This window comes from Balaenoptera acutorostrata, chromosome 14 (genome assembly GCF_949987535.1).
Source record: "Balaenoptera acutorostrata chromosome 14, mBalAcu1.1, whole genome shotgun sequence".
In the NCBI taxonomy this organism is placed as follows: Eukaryota; Metazoa; Chordata; class Mammalia; order Artiodactyla; family Balaenopteridae; genus Balaenoptera; species Balaenoptera acutorostrata.
The window spans coordinates 30,986,163-31,009,404 of NC_080077.1; the positions used below are offsets into that span (position 1 = coordinate 30,986,163).

General features: G+C 40.8%; 1 protein-coding gene and 1 pseudogene across 5 annotated transcripts in view; one reads left to right on the plus strand and one right to left on the minus strand.

The window, feature by feature from the left end:
- SLC18B1 (solute carrier family 18 member B1) overlaps nucleotides 1-19,421 on the plus strand; it is a 31,978-nt gene extending 12,557 nt beyond the window's left edge. For 4 of the 5 annotated variants that reach the window (XM_057528003.1, XM_057528004.1, XM_057528002.1 and 1 more), the window contains exons 6-14: nucleotides 688-844; nucleotides 6,435-6,571; nucleotides 9,290-9,391; nucleotides 11,046-11,137; nucleotides 12,995-13,090; nucleotides 14,788-14,862; nucleotides 15,562-15,655; nucleotides 15,752-15,804; nucleotides 16,030-19,421. In XM_057528003.1, coding sequence (XP_057383986.1) covers nucleotides 688-844; nucleotides 6,435-6,571; nucleotides 9,290-9,391; nucleotides 11,046-11,137; nucleotides 12,995-13,090; nucleotides 14,788-14,862; nucleotides 15,562-15,655; nucleotides 15,752-15,804; nucleotides 16,030-16,096 — 873 coding nt within the window. In that variant the 3' untranslated portion in view covers nucleotides 16,097-19,421. The remainder of the gene's footprint in view (nucleotides 1-687; nucleotides 845-6,434; nucleotides 6,572-9,289; nucleotides 9,392-11,045; nucleotides 11,138-12,994; nucleotides 13,091-14,787; nucleotides 14,863-15,561; nucleotides 15,656-15,751; nucleotides 15,805-16,029) is intronic. The other variant, XM_057528001.1, reaches the window with a different exon arrangement.
- LOC114238927 (splicing regulator RBM11-like) lies at nucleotides 17,877-21,461 on the minus strand (annotated as a pseudogene).
- Between the last annotated feature and the right edge of the window lie 1,781 nt (nucleotides 21,462-23,242).

Genomic DNA, 23,242 nt, shown 5'->3' on the forward strand with positions numbered 1-23,242 from the left:
ATTTCATTTTATGTGTCAACAGTCTTCTCATTACAGTGGCTTCTCTTGTTGTGGAGCATGAGCTCTAGGTGCGTGGGCTTCAGTAGTTGTGGCATGTGGGCTCAGTCATTGTGGCTCGTGGGCTCAGTAGTTGTGGCATATGGGCTTAGTTGCTCCACGGCATGTGGGATCTTCCCGGACCAGGGATCACATCCGTGTTCCCAGCATTGGCAGGCAGATTCTTAACCACCGCACCACCAGGGAAGTTCCTCCCATAGGATTGTTGATTTTTCTCATTGATTAGTAGTTGTTCTTGTGATGCATTTGGGAAATTAATCCTTTGCCATATTTTTTCCCCATTCTTCATTTGTCTTTTGATTTTTTTTTTGCCATTCATAGTTTTTCATATTTTCATGTAATCAGATTTATCAGTCTTTTCTTTTGTGTCTTCTAAGTTTTTATGTCATAATTAGAAAATTTACCTCACCATAAGGATTAGAAAACAAAAAACTCTCATTTTTAATTTTTCTAGTACTTATATGATTTTAATATGTATGTTTAAATTTTTGGTCCATCTTGGGTGTGTGTGTGGTGTGTGTATAAATTGTAAAGTGGATAGAATTTTTTTCAGATCCTGCCCGTTAAATCTTTGTTCATTTTTCAAACAAAATGTATTAACTCGATTTTCTTTTGTTTTCCCATTTGTAGGGAAGTCTTGAGAGTTTTTCTGGACTGGGCCTGGTACTAGGGCCTCCTTTGGGTGGCTTCTTGTATCAGTCCTTTGGCTACGAGGTGCCTTTCATTCTTCTGGGATGCATAGTTCTGCTGATGGTTCCCCTCAACATGTGTATTTTACCTAATTATGGTAAGACCTCGTATATTACTCACTTTAAGAACCTTAAATTCAAGTATTTTTATGCCTTTGTAGGAGACCAATTTAACATATACACAGTTCTATCTTACATAATCAATAATAGCTTTGTAGAGCATGCTGAAAGAATCGATCCTCTTTTCAGAAATGTTGCTGTAAGCAATCAGTTTATGTGAATTTCTGTCTGTCATAAATTCTTTCTGACCTATAGAACTAGCAAACATTAAATTTCTTATCATAAAACATACGCAGTGCCCATCAGATGTCTTTTTGATTTAAAATGAAAGATTCACCATCTGCTTACAAGGCTCTGTGACAGGAGGACAAAGTCAGACCTTCCTTCCCTGTGGTGCTTGCAGCTGTGTACAGCACAGCTCAAGTGCGAGGACACAGGGCCGCGTCAGGCAGTAACGGGAGTCATCTTGGCTCCAAAGCTTCATGCCCCATAGGAGTCATCCTATCCTTAACAGCACTATGGGCACAGCTGCCAGGGTCTCCATGAGGCATGCGCCGGGTACAGTAGTCACCATAGTCAGGGAGGCACAAAGTATCGCATATTGATGGTTTGTTTATAGTTCCTTCTGTACAGATGAAATTTACCAGTCGGGGGTTATTTTCATTATACATAAGATTGCCTAGCAGTGGAGCAGGCATTTTACCATTGTCAGATTACTAGTGGAACAGAGCTGGAGGGGAGCCTGTCCTCTTTCTGTGCGTAGTGATGGTTATTTCTGTGGTAGGGCATCCTGGACTGTGCTCAGACTGGGTTCACAGGTGAACACTTGGCTGTTGACTAAGAAACTGATACCAGGTCAGATTCTCATGCAGCAGGAGAAGGAGTTGTGTTAACTCTTTATCAGTAACACCGTATAAGGAAAAAAGACTTTACTAGTTAATCGTGGGACGTGTATTTAGAGCTTCTGTGGTCGGGTGCCGGACTGGCCTCAACATCAGTAATTCCCTGCGTCCTGGCCTGCTCTCCTCATCTCTGCCCATCACCCCCACTACTTGGTATCTTTTGAAGCCCTTTTAATCCCTGCCAGCCTGGTTACTTCTTCCTCTTCATTTCTTTTATTCCTCAATTAAAATTTCCCTGCATCTTCAGTGAACTTAAAGTTCCAGTTAGCTATGGTTTTTTTTGTTTCTTTGATTTCTTTTTTTTTTTTTTTTACTGTTTATTCTTTTCCTTTTTATATATATATATCTTTATTGGAGTATAATTGCTTTACAGTGGTGTGTTAGTTTCTGCTGTATAACAAAGTGAATCAGCTATATGTATACATATATCCCCATATCCCCTCCCTCTTGCCTCTCCCTCCCACCCTCCCTATCCCACTCCTCTAGGTGGTCACAAAGTACCGAGCTGATCTCCCTGTGCTATGCAGCTGCTTCCCACTAGCTATCTATTTTACATTTCGTAGTGTATATATGTCCATGCCACCCTCTCACTTCGTCCCAGCTTCCCCTTCCCCCCGCCCTGTGTCCTCAAGTCCATTCTCTACGTCTGCGTCTTTATTCCTGTCCTGCCCCTAGGTTCATCAGAACCATTTTTTTTTTAGATTCCATATATATGTGTTAGCATATGGTATTTGTTTTTCTCTTTCTGACTTACTTCACTCTGTATGACAGACTCTAGGTTCATCCACCTCACTACAAACGACCCAATTTTGTTCCTTTTTATGGCTGAGTAATATTCCATTGTATATATGTGCCACATCTTCTTTATCCATTCATCTGTCGATGGGCATTTAGGTTGCTTCCATGACCTGAATATTGTAAATAGTGCTGCCATGAACACTGTGGTACACGACTCTTTTTGAATTATGGTTTTCTCACGGTATATGCCCAGGAGTGGGATTGCTGGGTCATATGGTAATTCTATTTTTAGTTTTTTAAAGAACCTCCATACTGTTCTCCATAGTGACTGTATCAATTTACATTCCCACCAACAGTGCAAGAGGGTTCCCTTTTCTCCACACCCTCTCCAGCATTTGTTGTTTGTAGATTTTCTGATGATGCCCATTCTGACCGGTGTGAGGTAATACCTCATTGTGGTTTTGATTTGCATTTCTCTAATGATTAGTGATGTTGAGCATTCTTTCATGTGTTTGTTGGCAATCTGTATGTCTTCTTTGGAGAAATGTCTATTTAGATCTTCTGCCCATTTAAAATGGTTTGGCAAACTTTCTGTTTATCTAAAGAAGGATCTTATATTTAGATTGAATGGAAAAACCTGGTATTTTTTTTTTAATCTCAAAAATTGATAATGTTGAGGGTATAAATATTGATTTAGGGGTTCCCATTGAGTACCTTTAAAAATTAATGTTTTAGGAAAGCTTATAGATAGAAGCTAGAAAATTAAATTTTCTTTTATTTGGATGATATTGGCAGAATTTTGTTCTATAAGTTCCACCCCACTCATTTAACTGCTTCTAGACCCATGAACAATGTAGCTTTAGGTTTGGGTATCTAAGAGTCAACTTCGGTCCCTCCCTCTCTCTCATCCTTTATATTTGCTCACCAAGTCACCTCTTCCATACTGCGCTAAAGAAATATTTTTAAAACACAGTCAAGTACATGACAATCCTCTTAATAAAAATCCCTAAATCCATGAAATGAGAGCTTTATCCTGAAAGCTACTAGGAGCTGTTGTTAGGTGTCAGCAGGGGAGTCACATGAGCTGGACTATCTCCCACCTCTACTCTCCCTAACTCCTACTCATCCTTCAAAACTTAATTTGTATGACCTCTTCTGGGAAGTTTTTCTGAACCTTCTCAATCAATGATCTAAATGCTAAGTCAATAGTGCCACAGTGCTCTGCATTTTTCCTGCCCCTTCACACCTGAGGGCCACACCACTTCCTCATCTCTAAGAGCAGTTTCCTGTGGCAGGCATTGTCAACCATGGAGTCCTGTCCCTCCAAGAAGAATGTATCAGAATTGGAGGAAGCAGAGAGAATACCTGAGTAGCTTGGAAAAGCTCCCCAGGTGATTTTGTCACGTGCCTCTGGAAGTAGGTATCACCGTAAGTTTTCATTGCTTGGGCTTCATCAACAGCTTAGTTAAACTCATTATGTGTTCATTTTCATGTACGTTCCTGTATGTTCTTTTTTTTTTTTTTTTAATTTTATTTATTTATTTATTTATTTATTTATTTATGGCTGTGTTGGGTCTTTGTTGCTGGGTGTGGGCTTTCTCTAGTTGCAGTGGGCGGGGGCTACTCTTCGTTGCGGTGCGCAGGCTTCTCACTATGGTGGCTTCTCTTGTTGTGGAGCACAGGCTCTAGGCATGCAGGCTTCAGTAGTTGTGGCACTTGGGCTCAGTAGTTGTGGCTCGCAGGCTCTAGAGCACTGTCTCAGTAGTTGTGGTGTATGGGCTCAGTAGCTGTGGTGCATGGGCTTAGTTGCTCCGCAGCATGTGGGATCTTCCCGGACCAGGGCTCGAACCCATGTCCCCTGCGTTGGCAGGCGGATTCTTAACCACTGTGCCATGAGGGAAGCCCATCCTGTATGTTCTTATTGCGATAATCCCCTTTCCCACTTTGGATTTAGAGAAAGGGACCATTTATGCCATAATAATTTGTCTTATACCATACATCCATAATACCTTCTATATGCACAATAAATGTAGTTGATTACAGTTGATCTTTTATCATTTATATTTTAAAGGTGACTAATAAACATCTGTAATATACAATCCAAAATCCACACCCAGTGAAGTCTGCCTGCTGGCACTGCCACACTGAGCCGCAAGGGGGTGCCTATCCCCGTTCTAAGTCCAATCTGTAGTTAAACATCTTAGGCTGGGCTCACAATTGGTTCATCATTGAATATTTGGCTAATAATTAAGAAACTAACACCACAGTTTAACTTTATCCCTCATATTCTGACAAAGTCCAAGTGTAGTACTTAAAATAGTTGAACCACACTTTATGCTTTTTTGGTACTTTGCTCCCTACTGGATCATTATTCACCAAGAATTTATTGAATAATGAACTGTGGTGGGTGCTTTTGGAGAAACGAGGATATGTCAGTGCTGATTTGGCCCTCAGAGAGCTTCCTGGCCTGGCTCAGTGCACAGTCTCCTAACCCGTCCCCCTGTCTCCATTTCCCAGGAGACCACAGAGGGGTCTCTTTAAACCACAAATCTGGTTCTCAGTCTTTGTTTGAAGTGTCTAGTGATTTCCTGGGCTTCTTAGCCTATTTTATAAGTGCTGCATAATCTTATCACTACATCCTTCTACAATGTGATCTCTCCTCTCTACCCTCCAATCTCCGTCCTCCACCTTTGCTTCTGTTCTTTCATTTCCTCAAACAGAATCGTTTTCCCTCACTTCTGAGTCTTGGAATGAGCCATTCCTGGATAATATGCCTGGATTATTCTTTCCTCCTTCTTTGCTTGTTCATCTCAAGCTCATCTTTTAGGCAGCAACTTAGATATTACTACTTTTGGAAATTCTTTCCTAAACAGCTTTCCCTGTTTTTTTAAGGCAACCCTCTCATATGCTCCAATCCATACCCTCCTAGCTCCATCCTAGCTCTCCCCACGCCTTACTGTATCTTCTCTGTGAGGTCAGGGTCTGGATTTGTCTCCTTTGCCTTTGTCTGCCCAGCATTTTACATGGTATCTGACTCAGCATAGATTTTGTTCAGTAAATTAGTTGGAAGATAGGAAAGTCATCAAACAGTAGAAAACCACGTAAAATGAAATACAGTTTAAGTGCTAAATTACATGGTATAGATTAGAAGTGCAGTAGGAAACAGAGGTAAAATTTGTGGCGTAATTAGGGTCACAGCCAGACTTTACAGAGTGAATAGAACTTGAAAAATTAGCAGGGGAAAAAGAAGGGAGTTGTAGGATATGATTGGCGGCTTGGAAACAATCATGCCTCACGCTTGGGACGGTGCAGAAGTTGTGTTGCTGTTGGAATGGCCGGTCATGAGGTTGCTGTTCAACTGACCTTTACTGCCAAATGGAATGTACACATAATTCAGTAGCATCTCAGTCTTTTTTTTTTTTTGGCTGTACCACACAGCATGCAGGATCTTAGTTCCCTGACCAGGGATCGAACCCATACCACCTGCAGTGGAAGCAGGGAGTCCTTAACCACTGGACTGCCAGGGAAGTCCCGAGCATCTCTTTCAATCCAGTGTTTTTTTTCACGAGCAGAAAAAAATTGTTTTGTATTCTTTGATTAACTCAGATTCCTCCTCAGCACACACACATTGTTCCCTGATAAAGTGTCTGGCTTTTCCTATGCACCAAATCAAACTTTACATATTCTCTATCCCATCTGGGAAGGCCTCACTGACTTCTAGGTTATGACCCGTAACCAAGACTGCTTCTTCTCCTCACACTCTGATTCCAGTTGATTCTTTCTGAATTAGAGAAATTATTTTTAAGAACACTGAAATGGCCTCTAGGTTTGAATAACTTATATGCAAATTTTAGGCAAACTCAAAAGTGTGGTTATTTTGATTACTGGATAAAGGTGACCTTACCAATTTTACTTTTCAAAATAGATTGAAAGATAAAGTTAAGCAATTTTCATTACTCTCATTTCTTTTTTTATTTTTACCCCACAGAGTCTGATCCAGGGAAACACTCATTCTGGAAACTCATCATTTTACCCAAGGTTGCCTTTATATCCTTCGTCATTACCTCACTCAGCTCAGGTTTTGGCTTCCTTGATCCTACGCTGTCCCTCTTTGTTTTGGAGAAGGTGAGTAGCCTGGTGATGCAGACCTCCGCATTGTAGCGGGTGGACATAATTGCTTGCTCTCGGGCCCTGCTTGATGGAAAGTCCTGGGAGTGGCTTCAAGAAGGAGGCAGAATGAGAGCTACTCACCAAGACAGCCTGTACCTTCCCTCTGTGATGTCCCTATAACTAGGGGTCTGATTTGATGTAAAGGAAAGAAGCCTTTCATCTGGTCTCCTTTTTCCAAGGCCTTGCTCGAGTCATTGTAGGTCTGGCTTGGGCAACATCCTGGCTGCTTAATAAGATACTTTCCTCTGTTTTGATTCCAGTGAGGCATTTGGGGTACTTAGTGGCTCATTTAATGTGAGGTGTCCCTTCTTTTCTAACAGATCCCCTCTGGGTCCATTTACTTTTTAGTCTATTGCGTACATATTCAAAAGACTCTGGGCTATATTAATCTGAGATGGGAGAAAGGAACCAAGAATCTCTCTCCATCTTTTTAATGCTGAAAATTATATACTGAATTTTAAAGTTTGATGTTATAGCAATTTGTTCTTAGATATTTTTGAAAAAAGATTATTAATAAATAATGCAATAAATTACTAAGTCTGATAGTTAATTATACTGGAGAATTAATCTGTGTTTATAAAGACAGAAATCTACTAGCTGCAGTCCATACTCACTTTATTTGAGGCCCTAGAATGAAAAAAGCACTGTTACCAGAAACACAGCCCCTTCAAGTCAGTAAAGACAGTTTTGGGTATTTCACAGGTAAACTTGGGGACTGTTATTTTAGTGCCGGACCCAAGTTTTGGAAAATAATATAGTATCACACTTAAGAAGTGAGCATCTATGAGGTAATGCATAAGAAAAATACTTTGTGTTTATGGTGACACATTCCATTCACATTATCAACAACGTGTCTCTTCTTTTTTTAAATAAATTTATTTATTTATTATTTATTTTTGGCTGCATTGGGTCTTCATTGCTGCACGCGGCTTTCTCTAGTTGCGGCGAGCGGGGGCTTCTCTTCGTTGCGGTGCGCGGGCTTCTCATTGCAGTGGCTTCTCTTGTTGCGGAACTCAGGCTCTAGCTGTGTGGGCTTCAGTAGTTGTGGCACATGGGCTCAGTAGTTGTGGCTCGTGGGCTCTAGAGCACAGGCTCAGTAGTTGTGGTGCACAGGCTTAGTTACTCTGCGATATGTGGGATCTTCCTGGACCAGGGCTCGAACCCGTGTCCCCTGCACTGGCAGGAGGATTCTTAACCACTGAACAACCAGGGAAGCCCAACAACATGTCTCTTTAAGTCATTTTTCTGTCCTTTTAAGAAGTGTGTCCAAACAATGAAAAAAAAAAATTTGTAACCAATCTCTCGTAAACCCAAGTTGCTCGTGTCTAACTTATAAAAAAATCGTTAGAAATGTACTTTCTGGTTTTTCTATCACATTTTTGTTCCTGTTGCCCTTCTTCTGCCTTCTTAACAGTTTTTTGTATTGGCTGTTTGCTGTCCAGTCGCTCAGCCTTTTAGGGAAGGAGGGTTCCACCCTGTCTCCCCCCTGTTGTAAAATCAGAAGAGGACATTTCTGACTTTTGTATCTTGCTACTGTCTTTAAAGGGCTGATTTTTAGCTTGAGTTATGTCATTAAAATTATTCAAGCATATACTGATGTATAAATAGATCTCATGGGCTTAATTAAGGATTAGTTAAGGAAATTAAGGAAAATGAGAACAACTCAGATAACCAAGAAAGGCATTTATATCATGTTGGTAACAGTAACAGTAGTAGCAGAGTTATGAGGTGGCTTACTACTTTAGAAGCCTTTTAAAATGTGTCATACCATCTAATTCTTTAGTTAGAAATTAATATCTCTTTGAGATGGATAGAATAGATATTATTGTCAGTGTTTTTCACACCAGTGCACTTCAGTCTGCAGGCAATGAGCATCACCTGGGATTTTTGTAGAAATGCACATTCTCAGGCCTCATCCCAGACTCTTTTGAATCAGAAATTCTAGGGCTGGCGTCCAAGAACCTCTTATAACAAGTTCTCCGGACTTCTCTGGTGGCGCAGTGGTTAAGACTCCGCCTGCCAATGCAGGGGACATGGGTTTGAGCCCTGGTCCGGGAAGATCCCACATGCCTCGGAGCAACTAAGCCCATGTGCCACAACTACTGAGCCTGTGCTCTCGAGCCTACGAGCCACAACTACTGAGCCCGTGTGCCACAACTACGGAAGCCCACACACCTAGAGCCTGTGCTCCACAACAAGAGAAGCCACCACAATGAGAAGCCCACGCACCACAAGGAAGAGTAGCCCCCACTCGCAGCAACTAGAGAAAGCTCATGCGCAGCAACGAAGACCCAGTGCGGCCAAAAATAAATAAATAAATTTATTTAAAAAAACCCCACAAGTTCTCTAGGTAATTTTTTGTGCATACTAATGTCTGCAAAGCACTGATTGACATGTAAAAATGCTATGATTCATAGAAGGATAATTATACTATATTTAATGTCAAATGCTACAAATCAAAAACATCCAGGACTTCTGACCTGTGGTTAGGTTTTTTCCCCCATAGAGAAAAAGTAATCCGTTTATAAGAGTAAGGCAAAAATTAGGAAGGATGCTGTTAGTAGTAGCCTCATGGCAGATAGTAAGAGCTGAAGAAATGGTAGAAGGAAAAGATAGATATTTATTGAAAAAATGACTTAACCATGTAACTTTAACACAGGATTTCTTCTACAGTTTAATTTACCAGCTGGATATGTGGGACTGGTATTCCTGGGTTTGGCGCTATCCTACGCCATTTCTTCACCACTGGTGGGCCTACTCAGTGATAAAATGCCAGTATGTATACTTCATCGATAGTTAAGAGTTACTTTTGTATGTCTAGACTGGTGGTTGTCCAACTGTACTTCCTGAACTCTAGAGGTCCATTGATTAGAATTAACATATTCAGTTTTTAAGAAATTTCATCTTTATTGAGGTATGGTTGACAAATATAATTGTAAGATATTTAAAGTATACATCATGGTGATATGGTATACATACACCCTGAGAAAGGATTCCCTCCACCTGGTTAATTAACGTATCCATCACCACAGTTACCTTTTTCGGGGGGTGGAGAGCAGTGAGAACATTTAAATTTTAATATATTCAATTTTTTTAGCTGATGGAGAGGTTCCAGTGTGAGGCTCAGTATGTGCCAACCTGCCATCACCCTGAACAGACTCACTTTTTTTTTTTTTTTTTTTAAAGATCTTATGTGGCCAATTTACTAGTTTTTATTTATTTATTTATTTATTTATTTATGGCTGTGTTGGGTCTTCGTTTCTGTGCGAGGGCTTTCTCTAGTTGCAGCGAGCGGGGGCCACTCTTCATCGCGGTGCGCGGGCCTCTCATTATCGCGGCCTCTCTTGTCGTGGAGCACAGGCTCCAGACGCGCAGGCTCAGTAGTTGTGGCTCACGGGCTCAGTTGCTCCGCGGCATGTGGGATCTTCCCAGACCAGGGCTCGAGCCCGTGTCCCCTGCATTGGCAGGCAGATTCTCAACCACTGCACCACCAGGGAAGCCCCAGATTCACTTTTTAATTGCTTCATCTGGGAGAAGAGGAGTCTTAACGCTAAAACTGTTGAAAAACTCTTGGATTAGACTTTCTAAAGGAAAAAGTTCCCTTGATGCAAAAAAGTGGTTTGACCTTAATAATTAGGGCAGAGCCCCAAAAGTAGTTAGGACTTGACCAAGTTGAGAGGATAGAATTTAGTTTTTCTGTGGGAGTGAAAGGATTGGTCGTGTAAATATGCATCAGTTATCCCATCGCCATCCTGACAGAAAATCCTTTCCATTCTCCTTTAACTAGGTCTAAGCCGTTCAGTCCAGATGACTAGTACACAGAGCTAGTACTGTTAGCCAGGTCTCAAGCTTCTATGACTTTAGTGCTTATTTTTGTGTTTCCCCTCTTAATTAGATGTGGGTATATATTTATGAATACCTATTACATGGAGATTACTTGGTAGTCCAGGTGGAAAAAAGCAAGTGTCTTAAACAGTGTTTGTAACTTAGTTTTAAGGCATAGCCTTATATAACTGAACAGATATCATACCCCTATAATTTTTAGCCTGTGTTTGAGTAGTTTATAAGGAAATATTTTATTTGGTACTTTTTAATAATGTGAATTTTCTAGATAGTGCATCTACTTGGTCATTCCTTGTGGTGACTGCTTTTTAAATTGTTATATTTGGAACAGTTTATCATGTGCAAAATCTACAATACACTCCCTTTCCATGGAATACTTGTCCTTTGCTCAACCCCTGTCTTGGGGTATATTGCACTTGCTTTTGTGTTTACCATCTACCTGTTTTCTCTTACATGTAAAATTTTGTTTTCTCCAATGTATTTGGATTTTTTAATATCACGACTTGTGTTCTTCAATGATTTCTTTATTTTCCTAAATTATGGAAGATCTTTACCTCTAAGAGTTTCTGTGGACTTTCTTTACCAGCATCTAAGGAAATGGCTTCTCGTTTTTGGGAACTTAATCACAGCAGGGTGCTACATGCTCTTAGGACCTGCCCCATTCTTGCGCATTAAGAGGTAATTTTTTTTCTTCTTTTGAATTTGTGGCAAAATAACATTAGGAATTATTTTTAAAATTTTTGGTGTAACACTGATATGCTTAGTATCTTTGAATCTTATTTAAATAATTACCAGATTTAGGACTATATTGAATTGTTTGTTTTACTGACAGTATTACTGGATGCTAGCAGTGGTCTAGGCAAACAGGAATGCATAAAATCTGAATCAAATGATTAAAATGCTTATATTCCCTTTGTATTTCAATTGCACATTTGTACTTTATTTAATTTTTTAAAAATTTATTATTTATTTTTGGCTACGTTGGGTCTTCGTTGCTGCACGTGGGCTTTCTCTAGTTGTGGCGAGCGTGGGCTACTCTCTGTTGCAATGTGTGGGCTTCTCCTTGCGGTGGCTTCTCTGTTGCGGAGCACAAGCTCTAGGCACGCGGGCTTCAGTAGTTGTGGCACACGGGCTCAGTAGTTGTGGCTCGTGGGCTCTAGAACTCAGGCTCAGTAGTTGTGGCGCACGGGCTTAGTTGCTCTGCGTCATGTGGGATCTTCCCGGACCAGGCCTCGAACCCGTGTCCCCTGCATTGGCAGGCGGATTCTTACCCACTGCTCCACCAGGGACGTCCTGTACTTTATTTTAAAAGTAGCATTTGTTAATCTACCTTTAGCTGATAGTTCTTAGAATATACTTTTGTTTTTTCTATTCCTTCTTGCCCCTTGAGGAGGGAACTAAATCTTTTTTGTTTCTGTATCATCCTTAGCATATGGTAGCTGCTTAATAAAGCTTGTTTATTATAATTTATTTGCTAAAATAAAGTGAGCTACTTAGAGCTTTTTAGGTACCTCTGGGACAAAACATGATATGGAAAAAGGAATGATTTCAGAGTCTTTCAGATTTGGGTTTGTATTTGGGCTTTGCCCCTTCCTTGGTATGTGAACTTGAGCAAATCATTTAACTTCCAAGAGCCTCAGTTTTCTTACCCACCAAAAAAGCCGATAAGAGTACTGTTGAAATAATTTTCTAGGCTCAAGATAGAGTGACTCCAGCCCAGGGTGCCATGTCAGCAAACCAAAACTTAGAAACCTTTCATGTCCCTGTAAATGCTCCTCTTGACCAGAAAAGCAGTCTATCCAGTCACCCAGTCACCCCCAAACGCCAAGCCACCAACTGTGGGCCGCTCACCCCAAACAAGATGGACTGCGTAGCCCCAGACAATCAGATATTACCTGTTTTTCTCTTCCTTGTTTTTTTTTTCCTTATCCTATAAAAGCTTCCTGCCTTCCATCCCATTTTTCAGTTCTCCAAAATGAGACCATCCACTTCATGAAGTGTTAAATAAAGTTTGTTTGTATTACCTAGATTGTCTTCCTTAATCATTGTTAACAGACTTACATGGCAGGGTTGCTGCAAGGATTCAGGAGAATAATGGATATGAAGTAACTGACGTCGGGCCCAACCTGGAACACATAGCAGGTTCCTGTCACTTCCTTTACCATTTTCCTTCTGTGCCATTTTTCAGTCAGTGGAATTTAAAAGCCAAGTGCTTGAAGGAGCAACATTAACATTGACATTTTAACCAACTTTGAAAGGCTTTTACATGGTGATAAGAAGGCAGGTTGACTCTAGGCATGTGACATGTGTGACCAAAGATATTGGGATAGCAGGATAAATTGATCGTTTTCCCCCCTCAAAAACGTAAGGAGTTAAAAGATGCTTTCACTGAACAAAATGGGATCAGATGGGGATAAGAACCAGACTAGTCATGTCATCTGTGAAACGAACTTCTCTGAGATCCTGCCTGCCCTCCTTGGTGTGAAGCTTTGTTGTCTCTTTAAATGTTAATTTTTCTCCAAAACTCTCTTGCAGTCAGCTCTGGTTGTTGGTGCTGATATTAGTCATAAATGGTATCTCTGCTGGAATGAGTTTAATTCCAGCTTTCCCGGAGATTCTCAGTTGTGCACAGTAAGTTACTTCCATGGCTTGAAGAACTGTATTGTGATTAGCAATAAACATCACAAGCTTTCTTGAATTTCTCAATTTTGTAGGATGTTGGATATTTTTTTACAATACTAAACCTTCATGAGTTCATGTCATGCAATATTGTGATATAAATAGTATAAGCAAAAATGCAATAATATAAATGATAATATATAGTAATATTAATACAATGATAGGTAAAATGGGTTGTGGATAGAGGCTCGGCTTAGTTTACGCCTTGGTATAGGTATACTTCTAAAAAGCCAAAGCATATATATGTATAAGTGAAGCACTTTGCCGTACAGTAGAAATTAGCACAACATTGTAAAACAACTATACTTCAATAAATTAAAAAAAAAAAAAAAGCCAAAGCACAGTGGGAAGCCCTCAGCATCATTTCCCTCTCATAGAGGAGGTCCACACAAGGGCACAGAGTGACCAGGTAAATGGATTCTAGTATCAATTCCAATGTGTGGGTTTTTCCTCCCTCACACCACCAAGCTGGGTGTCCTGCAGTTCAACTAATTCTGACACTATTTACCGGGAGATAACATCAGATCCCTCAGGTTAAGGGCTCAGTCCCACAAGAGTGCCCTCTGCTTCAGATGCCAATTTCAAGTGCAGGTTGTTACCTATGTTTCTGACCGACTGGCTGTAAATCAGAGGTTCCAACGACCCCCTCCGTGGGTTCTCTTCATTTGCTAGAGCAGCTCATAGATCTCAGGAAACCAGTTCACTCACTAGCTACTGGCTTACTGCAAAGGATATTAAAGGATACAGATCAGCAGTCAGATGACAAGATATATAGGGCGATAAGGTCCCAAGCAACAGAGCCCTGTCCTTGTGGAGTTTGGGGCCCAGCTCGGTGGCACATGGAAGCATTCTGGCTTCCCAAGCTGGAAGCTTTCTGAACTCAGTCCTTTTGGGTTTTTATGGAAGCATCACTACATATGCATGGCTGATTAAATCATTGGCCATTGACAGTTGATTCAACCTCCACCCCCTCTCTCTATGGGGGGAGGGATGTGTGGGGCTGAAAGTTCCAAGCCTGTAATCACGTGTTGGTTCTCCAGGCAACGTGGGTGCTAGTCCCAAAGTCATCTCATTAACATAACAAAAGACACTTTTTTTATGGCTTTCATCACTTAAGAAATTCCACGGATTTTAGGAGCTCTGTGCCAGAAATGGGGAAGAAGACCAAATGTATCTTTGTCACTTGGCCATCAGTCTTTTGTTTAGTAGGCATAATGATGAAGAACACAAAGTGAACTTGAGCAGGGAAAATACTGATGGCTCTGCTGTTGTCAGTTCAACAAGTCTCAAAGGAATAAGGAGCTGCCTCTGTATTTTCTAAAGGTTGCCCATCGTTCTCTCTACATGTTCATCTCATTTGAAGAATTTCTTAGTTAATTATATACTTTAATAAACATTTAATGCAAGTGGGTCGCGATTCTTAATATTGTATCCTATATATGCAGTAGAAGTATTTTTAGAAAACCCTGGAGGAAATATTACTATAGTAATATCTTCAAATGAGATTAGCTTTTTATTTTAGAAATGGAGTGTTCTTGCTGTTGGGTTTATCCAGATTATCCCTGGTTTATTTTTATACCATACACTATTCTTTTGTTTCACGCAGGTTTCCCTTTTAACCACAGACACACTCTTGTTTCTCTTTGCAGTGAAAATGGATTTGAAGAAGGATTAAGTACCTTGGGACTGGTGTCAGGTCTCTTTGGTGCATTGTGGTCAGTTGGGTGAGTAGCTATTGAATTTCATTCACACCTGTAAGTTGGAAAATGCTATCTCCAGTTTACAGATGAAGAAATGCAGACACTGAGAGGTCAGATGAGTTTCCAGAAGGTACATAATTCACTTAGAGGAGAGCTGCAGTTCTAATCCAGCTGTCTGATTTCAAGATCAATGGTTATACCGGCAGTTTTAATACATAATCAAAATGGTCTCATATACTTTATCTTATTTAAGTGATATTTTAAAGTTCCTTTAACAGGAGCCTGTTTCAGTTTTGAAAATGTATTCATTTATTCATTCATTTGTGTATTTATTTTTAACTCTCTACTATATACCAGAGGGATAACTGTATGCTGCCCATGTAGCTATCATTAATAAGTATGTACTGAGTTGTTTTAAATACAAATACCTAGAAGAGTAGCGAGAATAATATAAAGGTTCTTTTGAATGCATATCATCTTTTAAAATTTTTCATATAAGGCACCAACTTTTCAGAAGCAGTTATAATTTTAGGATTGTTTAAAAATTTTAAGCAATCATCATTATCAGGTAGAATTATTTTCTTACACCTAATGCTCTGTCCAGGAATTGGCTTTTTTCGTTAGCGTTTATAGTTTCAATATAATGAATTGAAGCGGTCATGCAGCCTATAAGGAGTAACTTTTTTTTTGCACTGTAATCCTCTTTCTTCTTTTCATTGTTAGTGCTTTTCTAGGACCAACTCTGGGGGGATTTCTGTATGAGAAAATTGGTTTTGAATGGGCAGCTGCTCTACAGGGTCTCTGGGCTCTGACAAGTGTGAGTAATTAGTCTTTTACTTTCATTTTCCTTATGTTTATGGAGAAATGTGACTTGGATAATTGACAGTAACCAGTACCTTTCATTGTGTTAAAGGGACTAGTGATGGGCTTGTTTTATCTATTGGAGCATTCAAGGAGAAGAAGGAGGTATGGTCAACTCTTGAGTTTTTTTTCTCCTTTAAAAGTTGGCTTGTGGGAGTGGGAAAAAAACACCATTTTACATCCGTTCTTCCACCCTGGAGATTTCTGGGCACTCTGAGCCTCATCACTTGATAGACACGTTTACGGAAATAGTTGGATAGAGATGTAGGTACTGAGGTTTTTTTTAAGGTGAGAAATACTGAGGTTGGCCTCTTCTTTCCTTCCATGTAGATCTAAACTTCAAAATATCCTCGGCACAGAGGAGGAACGGACTGCTCTCTTGCCTGATGAAACGTAGCCTTACGTTAGGAATCCCTACCGACACGGGGCTGGGAGATGGATGCTCCTGGCCTTGAACTTCATTGCTGGAAGGATTTTCCTAATTTTTACACACAAAACTCCATGAACTCCACACGAGCATCCTGAAATTGTTAACATAGTTTTGGATGATCCTGTGTTGGGCTGCACATACTGTTGTCCTGAAGAGCTGGCCTGCTGAACCAGCCGTATTTGAAACCTTAAGTATGCGAAGAGTTGTTGAAAATCAACAAAAGTTTTTGGTTTTGAGTGACCAGACTTGGCCCTGAGGCTGTTACTGACTCTAGGTGTCCTGTTTCCTCTGTTTACTTTTTATTCTGAGGGCACTGATTCTGTGACTGGACCCCTTTTGTTAACAGGGGAAGAAATGGATTGATTTGATATGCTTAAAAATAATATAAAGATAACTCAAAATATACAGAATAATTACTGTGAAATCAGTTTTAAAAATATTTGCTTTCTCTGTGTCCTAAGATTTTTTTGTTTTTGTTCAAAAGGCAAAATTCCAGCCTACCATGGAAAAACTCTGTTGCATACCCTGGCCATCAGCTCTTCTAAAACTTTTGTTTGTGTGAAAGATACAAGAATAATATTACTTAACACTTCCAATTTTGTAACATGCTGTGAATTAGGATCTGGATTTATACATAATGCTTGGTATAATATTATTCATTTCCCTTAATGTCTCTGTTTTAGTTCTATCATTTTTTTAAAAAAAAACATACTCCCAATAGATGTATCCCATTCCCAGAGCAAGTGAGCCCACAGGAATGCTTGTTCTATGTTAGGGAAGGGGTTCCTCTCACTTCATGTAAAATCCATGCTGTTGTGTGAAGTGAGTGAATCTCTGCTGTGCAACTCTCATACCTCCTGATCCATTTTCATGGTGTAGTAGCCCCATTTACCCACCCACCCCCCTTTTTAGTAGAAGAAATGTTTTTTATCTATTTATTAATTCAAAAATATTTATTGAATGCCTTCTCTGAATTGACATTGTGCTTGATCTTACAGATTTAGCTGTGATCAAGATAAACAGAGTCTAGTCTTTATGGAACTAATATTCCAGTGGAAGGGACAAGCAAGAAATAAATACCAGAACCTCTAGTTATCTTGCAGAGATGCTGTGATGAAAAACAAAAACAAAAACAAAAACCTGGTGATATGAAAGAGTAATCGGCTGGAGCTGATTAGGTGTGAGGATCCTCATTTAGATAAGGCCTTGAACTGAGCTCTGAAGGGTGAGAACGAGGCAGCCATTCTGAGGGGAGAGCCCTCCCTAGCATGTGCAAAACGGCTTGACCTGGTCACAGAGAAGGCCGTGGCCCACATGGCTGGAGTCTAGTAAACAGAGGAATTTGGGCAGGGGAGAGGAGCTGGCTTTTGAATGGAGGATTCTAGAATTTGATTCATATTTCAGGAAGGTCATTGTGTTTACATGGCCAAGGTGAGTGGAGATGTGGATTACCAGGGGTGGAGGGAGATCTTTGGAAGCTTTGAGAGAGACATTAATGGTTTGGATCAGGAAGGTGGTGCTGAAGTAGAGAAAAGGATGTGTTTGGAAGTAGAACCAACAGGGTTTGCTGATGATGGACAGAGAAGGGGAGAGAAATTCAGGAAGACTCCTAGGATTTGGCTTGAGGGCATGGGTGGTCAGCTGGTGCCTCTCAGTGCAATGGGGAAGAATGGGAGAGAAACAGATCTGCAAGAGGCACATTAAACCATGCCCTTTCACACCACCATAAGGAAAAAATACATAAAATTTAGAGGATCACGATACCCAGGTTGGAGAAGATGGACAGCAGCTGGACCACGGACTGTTTCGGAAGACTGTTTGGCATTAATTCCCAAAACTGAATACTCACAGTTCCCATGAACTCTTCACTCTCCTCCTGCCCCAAGTCCCTTCGCCCTGAGAGCTCTAGAGGCTGGTCCCTTGACTGCCAAGCACAAGTGGCCTGTCACCCGCTTACCGGAGCGGCACCAGGACGAGTGTGACCCCAGCCCCCTGCACTCGTGTGCACTGCGGAAAGGGCCAGGCCTCGATTTCCTGGGTTAAATCGTCCTGGCCCCTCTCCAGGGCTTTCCTTCCTTGGGCGCAGGATGCAGGCTAATGCGGGGCCGCCCCTCCTCCGCCCAGTGGCCGAGGATGCCGCCGAATGCCTGTAGTTCCCATTTGTACCACGTGGGGCCGCTATTAAAGCACCGCGGGGATCCAGCAGCTCAAAGCCGGGCCGTGGCGCCCGAGCTCGCACCGCTCCCACCGGCGTCCCGGCGTCACTCAGGACTGTCAGCCTATTACCGTTACCAGGGCTGTTGACTGTTGAGACTAGTTCAAGGTCAACGCAAAGATTCCAGGCTTACTGGCTAGAGAACTTTTTGTTCCCCCTCCCAACACGCCGCTGTCAGTACCTACTGTGGATACCAGTGTATTTAAAGCCACTTTGTACAAAAACAACTTTGCCCCTTCCTCATTTTATGATTTTGAAGTATTAAGATAAATGACAAAAAAAAAGTTAAAAATATGAGAAACAATAGCAGAACTTTGAACCTTTTGAAATCAAAAGGTAGGTCAAAATTATCAAAGGAAATCTGTGTGTTTATATTTATATGTATTTATGTTCATCTGAATGTAACAAAGTGCCCAGTTTAAAAGCACTTTTTAAAAAATGAGACTGAATGTAGAATATAATAAATTAAAAAGTATCTTTTATGTTAAGGTCACATTGCAACCTATACATATATGACATACAGACTAATCCCAAGGAAAAATAAAAAGGACGTATTTTTTTAAATCACAAATCGTTGTTTCAATTAAACTTTTTAAAAATTTTTGAGGTAATTGTTGATTCACATGCAGTTGTAAGAAATAATACCCAGAGATCATCTGTACTCTTTACCCAGGTTCCCCCAGTGGTAACATCTTGCAACACTTAACAGTACAATATTCTAACTAGGATATATTGGTAGAGTCGAGATAAAGAAAGATTCCCAGTCTTCAGTTGCCCATGCTGCTACTTTTCTGTCACCCTCACTCCCTCCTTAATCTCTGGCAATCACTAATCTGTTCTCCATTTTTGTAATTTTGTCATTTCAAGAATCCTGCGTAAATGGAATCCTATTGTATGTTATTTTTGGGGATTGCCTTTTTCATTCAGCATAATGCTCTTGAAATCCATCCACATTGTTGCATGTGTCCATAGTTCATTTCTTACTGAGTAGTATTCCATGGTGTGGACATACGGCTTGGTTATTCATCCACTGAAGTACATCTGGATTGTTTTCAGTTTGTGGGTAAAACAAATAAAGGTGCTATGAACATTCATGTACAGGTTTTTGTGTGAAGATGTCTTCATTTCTCTGGGATAAATGCCCAAGAATTCAACTGCTGAGTTGTATGGTAATTGCATGATTAGTTTTTTTCCCCAAATAACCCATATATTTTACATAGGAAATTTGATTTGGACAATAAATATTAAATAGCATACATCAATGCAATATTCTATTGTTTATTAAGTTATCAAGATTTAAATATGTTAAACATACCTTCTCATATCTAGCTGGCAAAAGAGGTGGGTAATAAATACTGACATAGCCAACTAATTTTCAGTAAGTACAATTAATAAGTGAGAAGTAAAACCGATATCTTTTATTTATATACGATCATAGCAAAAGGGAATGATCCAAAGACTATGATAGTTAGCTTTCCTTTGGTCTCACTGTCATATGTCCTCAATTTGTGAAGTAAACACGCAGCAGAGTAAGAAACAACATACTTAAGACAGAAAAAGTAAAATGTTATCCAAAGTATTAACAAATGAAACAAAAGCCTACTTATTCAGTTTTTCATTAGGAACAACTTGCAACTCTTAAAATATTTGCACTAGTTTCTTTCAGAAAATCCACAGCTCCACTTCGAATCCCAGTTTATTTATAGGTGACAATCTGAGAAAGCATGATGTTCAGTAATAACTTCTGGTTTATAGTTTAGTGCAATTGCATCAGCAGTACTAAAATAAGCCAAATGCATTTCTGGTTGATCCTGGTCAACAGTAGCACAAGTACACAAAGCAGTACATTATTATCATTTTTAAGTTTTTGTCATTTAAGATAAATTTGAATACCAAATCAGTTAAGTCACATTATTATATGTTTCAGAAATGACAGCCATGAGGGACTTCCCTGGTGGTCCAGTGGTTAAGACTCTGCGCTTCCACTGCAGGGGCACCAGTTCGATCCCTGGTTGGGGAACTAAGATCCCACATGCCGCCCATTGAGGCCAAAAAAAAAAAAAAATGACAGCCATGAAATCAGTTGTTGGATGAATATGAATAGGGTTTTTTTTTTCTTTTGAGAATTAAAACCAGTGTAGGTATATATTTCATTTGAACATATTGACCTGAAACAAATAGACAGCCAGATATTTCTTCAACAAAGATGGGTTTATTTAGAATCAATAGAGAATTGCAATTCAGGGTTTGTACAAGTGCCCACACAGCAAGGGAAGGAGGACACTTTTATAGATGGAAAAAGGAAGTTGGGAGGGCTCTGGTAAACAAACAGCCCATGGTGTTTCGTTGGTTGAGTTCTTGCCAGGAAAGAAGATGAATTTTTCTTTTCCCTGGTGGGCTCTGCTATCCTCGCAGGGTGTGAGAGCTTCCTCTCTGGTCTCCCAACTTTATTGAGATTTCTGTTTATTAATTTTTTGCAAACATCACACTAATACTTTTCACTTTCAGAACTTAAGTGAAATGAATGGCTATATTCATTTCCTCTGTTGTTTTCTCTTGCTATTACTGGTTTGCTTTTGCCTCTTTTATTTACTTATCTGATAAAGATCAGAGTTACCTGGTTGTCGGTGTGTCCACTCCTAAGAGCTGGGTCCAACCTCTAGATCTGGAACACGAATGGTGTGAGGACAGGGCTGTGCATTAATTGGCACTGCCATCTGGTAGTAAGGAAGCTGCAGGACTTAATTTCACGCATGTCACTGAAAACTCTCTGAAAGAAAAAATATTCTTGAGGTAAAACAGCATTATTAATTGGAAAAAAAAAACTGCATAAGAAAGGAAGATCTGCCCACACTTTTCCATCCCTGTACCTGGTGAATGTGTCTTAATGCAGCTCTCAGGACTTTGGTTAGTTGATTCAGAAGAGCAAGAACTCCCAAACAGATGCTGCATATTAATTGATCTTCCATATGAACAAATTCCATTTAGCAAAGCATAAGGTTTGGATTCCGGGTGGTCAAAGCAGACAAACGCAGACTTCGGCTTTTCTTCTCTATCTTTGAATATAGTCACTTTGGTTAATGGCCCAGCTTATAAGAAACTGAAGAAGCAGCTCATATAGAAATTCCCAAGTTGATTTCCAGAGTGGCTGTATCATTTCACAATCTTCCCAACAGCAACGCAGAAGTAACCCAGTTTCTTGGTAAGTTTTGTGTGTGTGTGTGTGTGTGTGTGTGTGTGTGTGTGAGGTTTAAAAAAATAGAATGATGTGTGAAATAGGGAGAGCTATTGATCAGAGGGCGAATCTGTGGGACTGCTGCAGGAAAAGCCGTCCAGATGAGCTCATAGAAATGGACTTTAAGTTAATAATCCCTGGCGAAACCATTCAGGTCAGATTGACATAGAAGACAGGAAACATGAACGACTTTGCGGAAAGTGACAGAACAATGAGAAAATAGAGAATGTGAACTAATTGACGTTCTTTTAGTGAGTTAGTGGCCAAGAACAGGTGAGCATCTGACCAGAGAGATTTAAAGACGTGGGTCAACACTGCACTGGGCATTGCCCTCACAATAGGGCCTCCATCTTGGGGGCATGAGATAATAATAACAGCCAAAACTATTCAGCACATTTTATCACCATCTTGCAGGTGAAGGAAACTGCAGCCCTGAGAGGGCATATAACTTGCTCATGGCCACACAGATAGGAAGTGTTTCAAACCCAGGCATTCTGGCTACAGGGTCCATACCCCTAACCATCCCCCAATATCATCTTAGTTCAGGCTGCTACAACCGAATACCATCAACTGGGTGGCTTAAAAACCACAGAAATTTCTTTCTCACAGTTGTGGAGGTTGAGAAGTCCAGGAACAAGGTGTTGGCAGATTCAGGTCTGGTAGGACCCAGTTCCTGGTTCATAGATGGTGGTCCTGTGTCCTCACATGGTGGAAGGGGCAGGTGGCTCACTGGGGTCTCCTTTATAAGGGCAGGAATCGCATTCAGGAGGGCTTTGCCCTGAGGATCTAATCACCTCTCGAGGGCTTCACCTGCTAACACCATCACACTGGGGATGTGATTTCAATATATAAATTTGTTGGTGGGGTGAACGCAAACGTTCAGTTTATGACACCAACTAACAGACATTTCAGAAGTTCCTGTTGGTGAAGTCAGTAAACTTTGGCAGAGTTGGATCAGAACAAAATAAAGGATTTGCAAGTGAAATCATCAAGAAGAGAGCTTGTTACTATTTTTCTTTTGAGGAAGTGGGGATCTTCAGACAATGTGGGAGCATACTGCCAGTTCAAAGGGGCTTCTGCAGCCCGGCCTACCACGATCCTAAACTTCTAAGCGCAGAAAGCAGAAGGGTAGTTTGAACCACGTGAAATCACTGTTGCCGCAGGTCAGAAACGGGTGGCGATTAGCAACTTCCTATGGCACAACCCTTTCCACCCATTTTGGGAGCGGCAGGCTGTGATGAGTCACTACTCTCTCAGATTCTCTCTCGGCTTGAGTTGCATGAACTGTCTGAAGAGCTGAACACCAATCCAAGTCCAGAGCTGGAGGAGCACCTCACCTGGGCTGGGATATGGCCCCAAAAGATGGTTAAAGTTCAGGCTGGGGCTTCCCTGGTGGCGCAGTGGTTGAGAATCTGCCTGCCAACGCAGGGGACACGGGTTCGAGCCCTGGTCTGGGAGGATCCCACATGCCGCGGAGCAGCTGGGCCCGTGAGCCACAACTACTGAGCCTGCGCGTCTGGAGCCTGTGCTCCGCAACGAGAGAGGCCGCGATAGTGAGAGGCCCGCGCACCGCGATGAAGAGTGGCCCCCGCTTGCCACAACTAGAGCAAGCCCTCGCACAGAAACGAAGACCCAACACAGCCATAAATAAATAAATAATTAA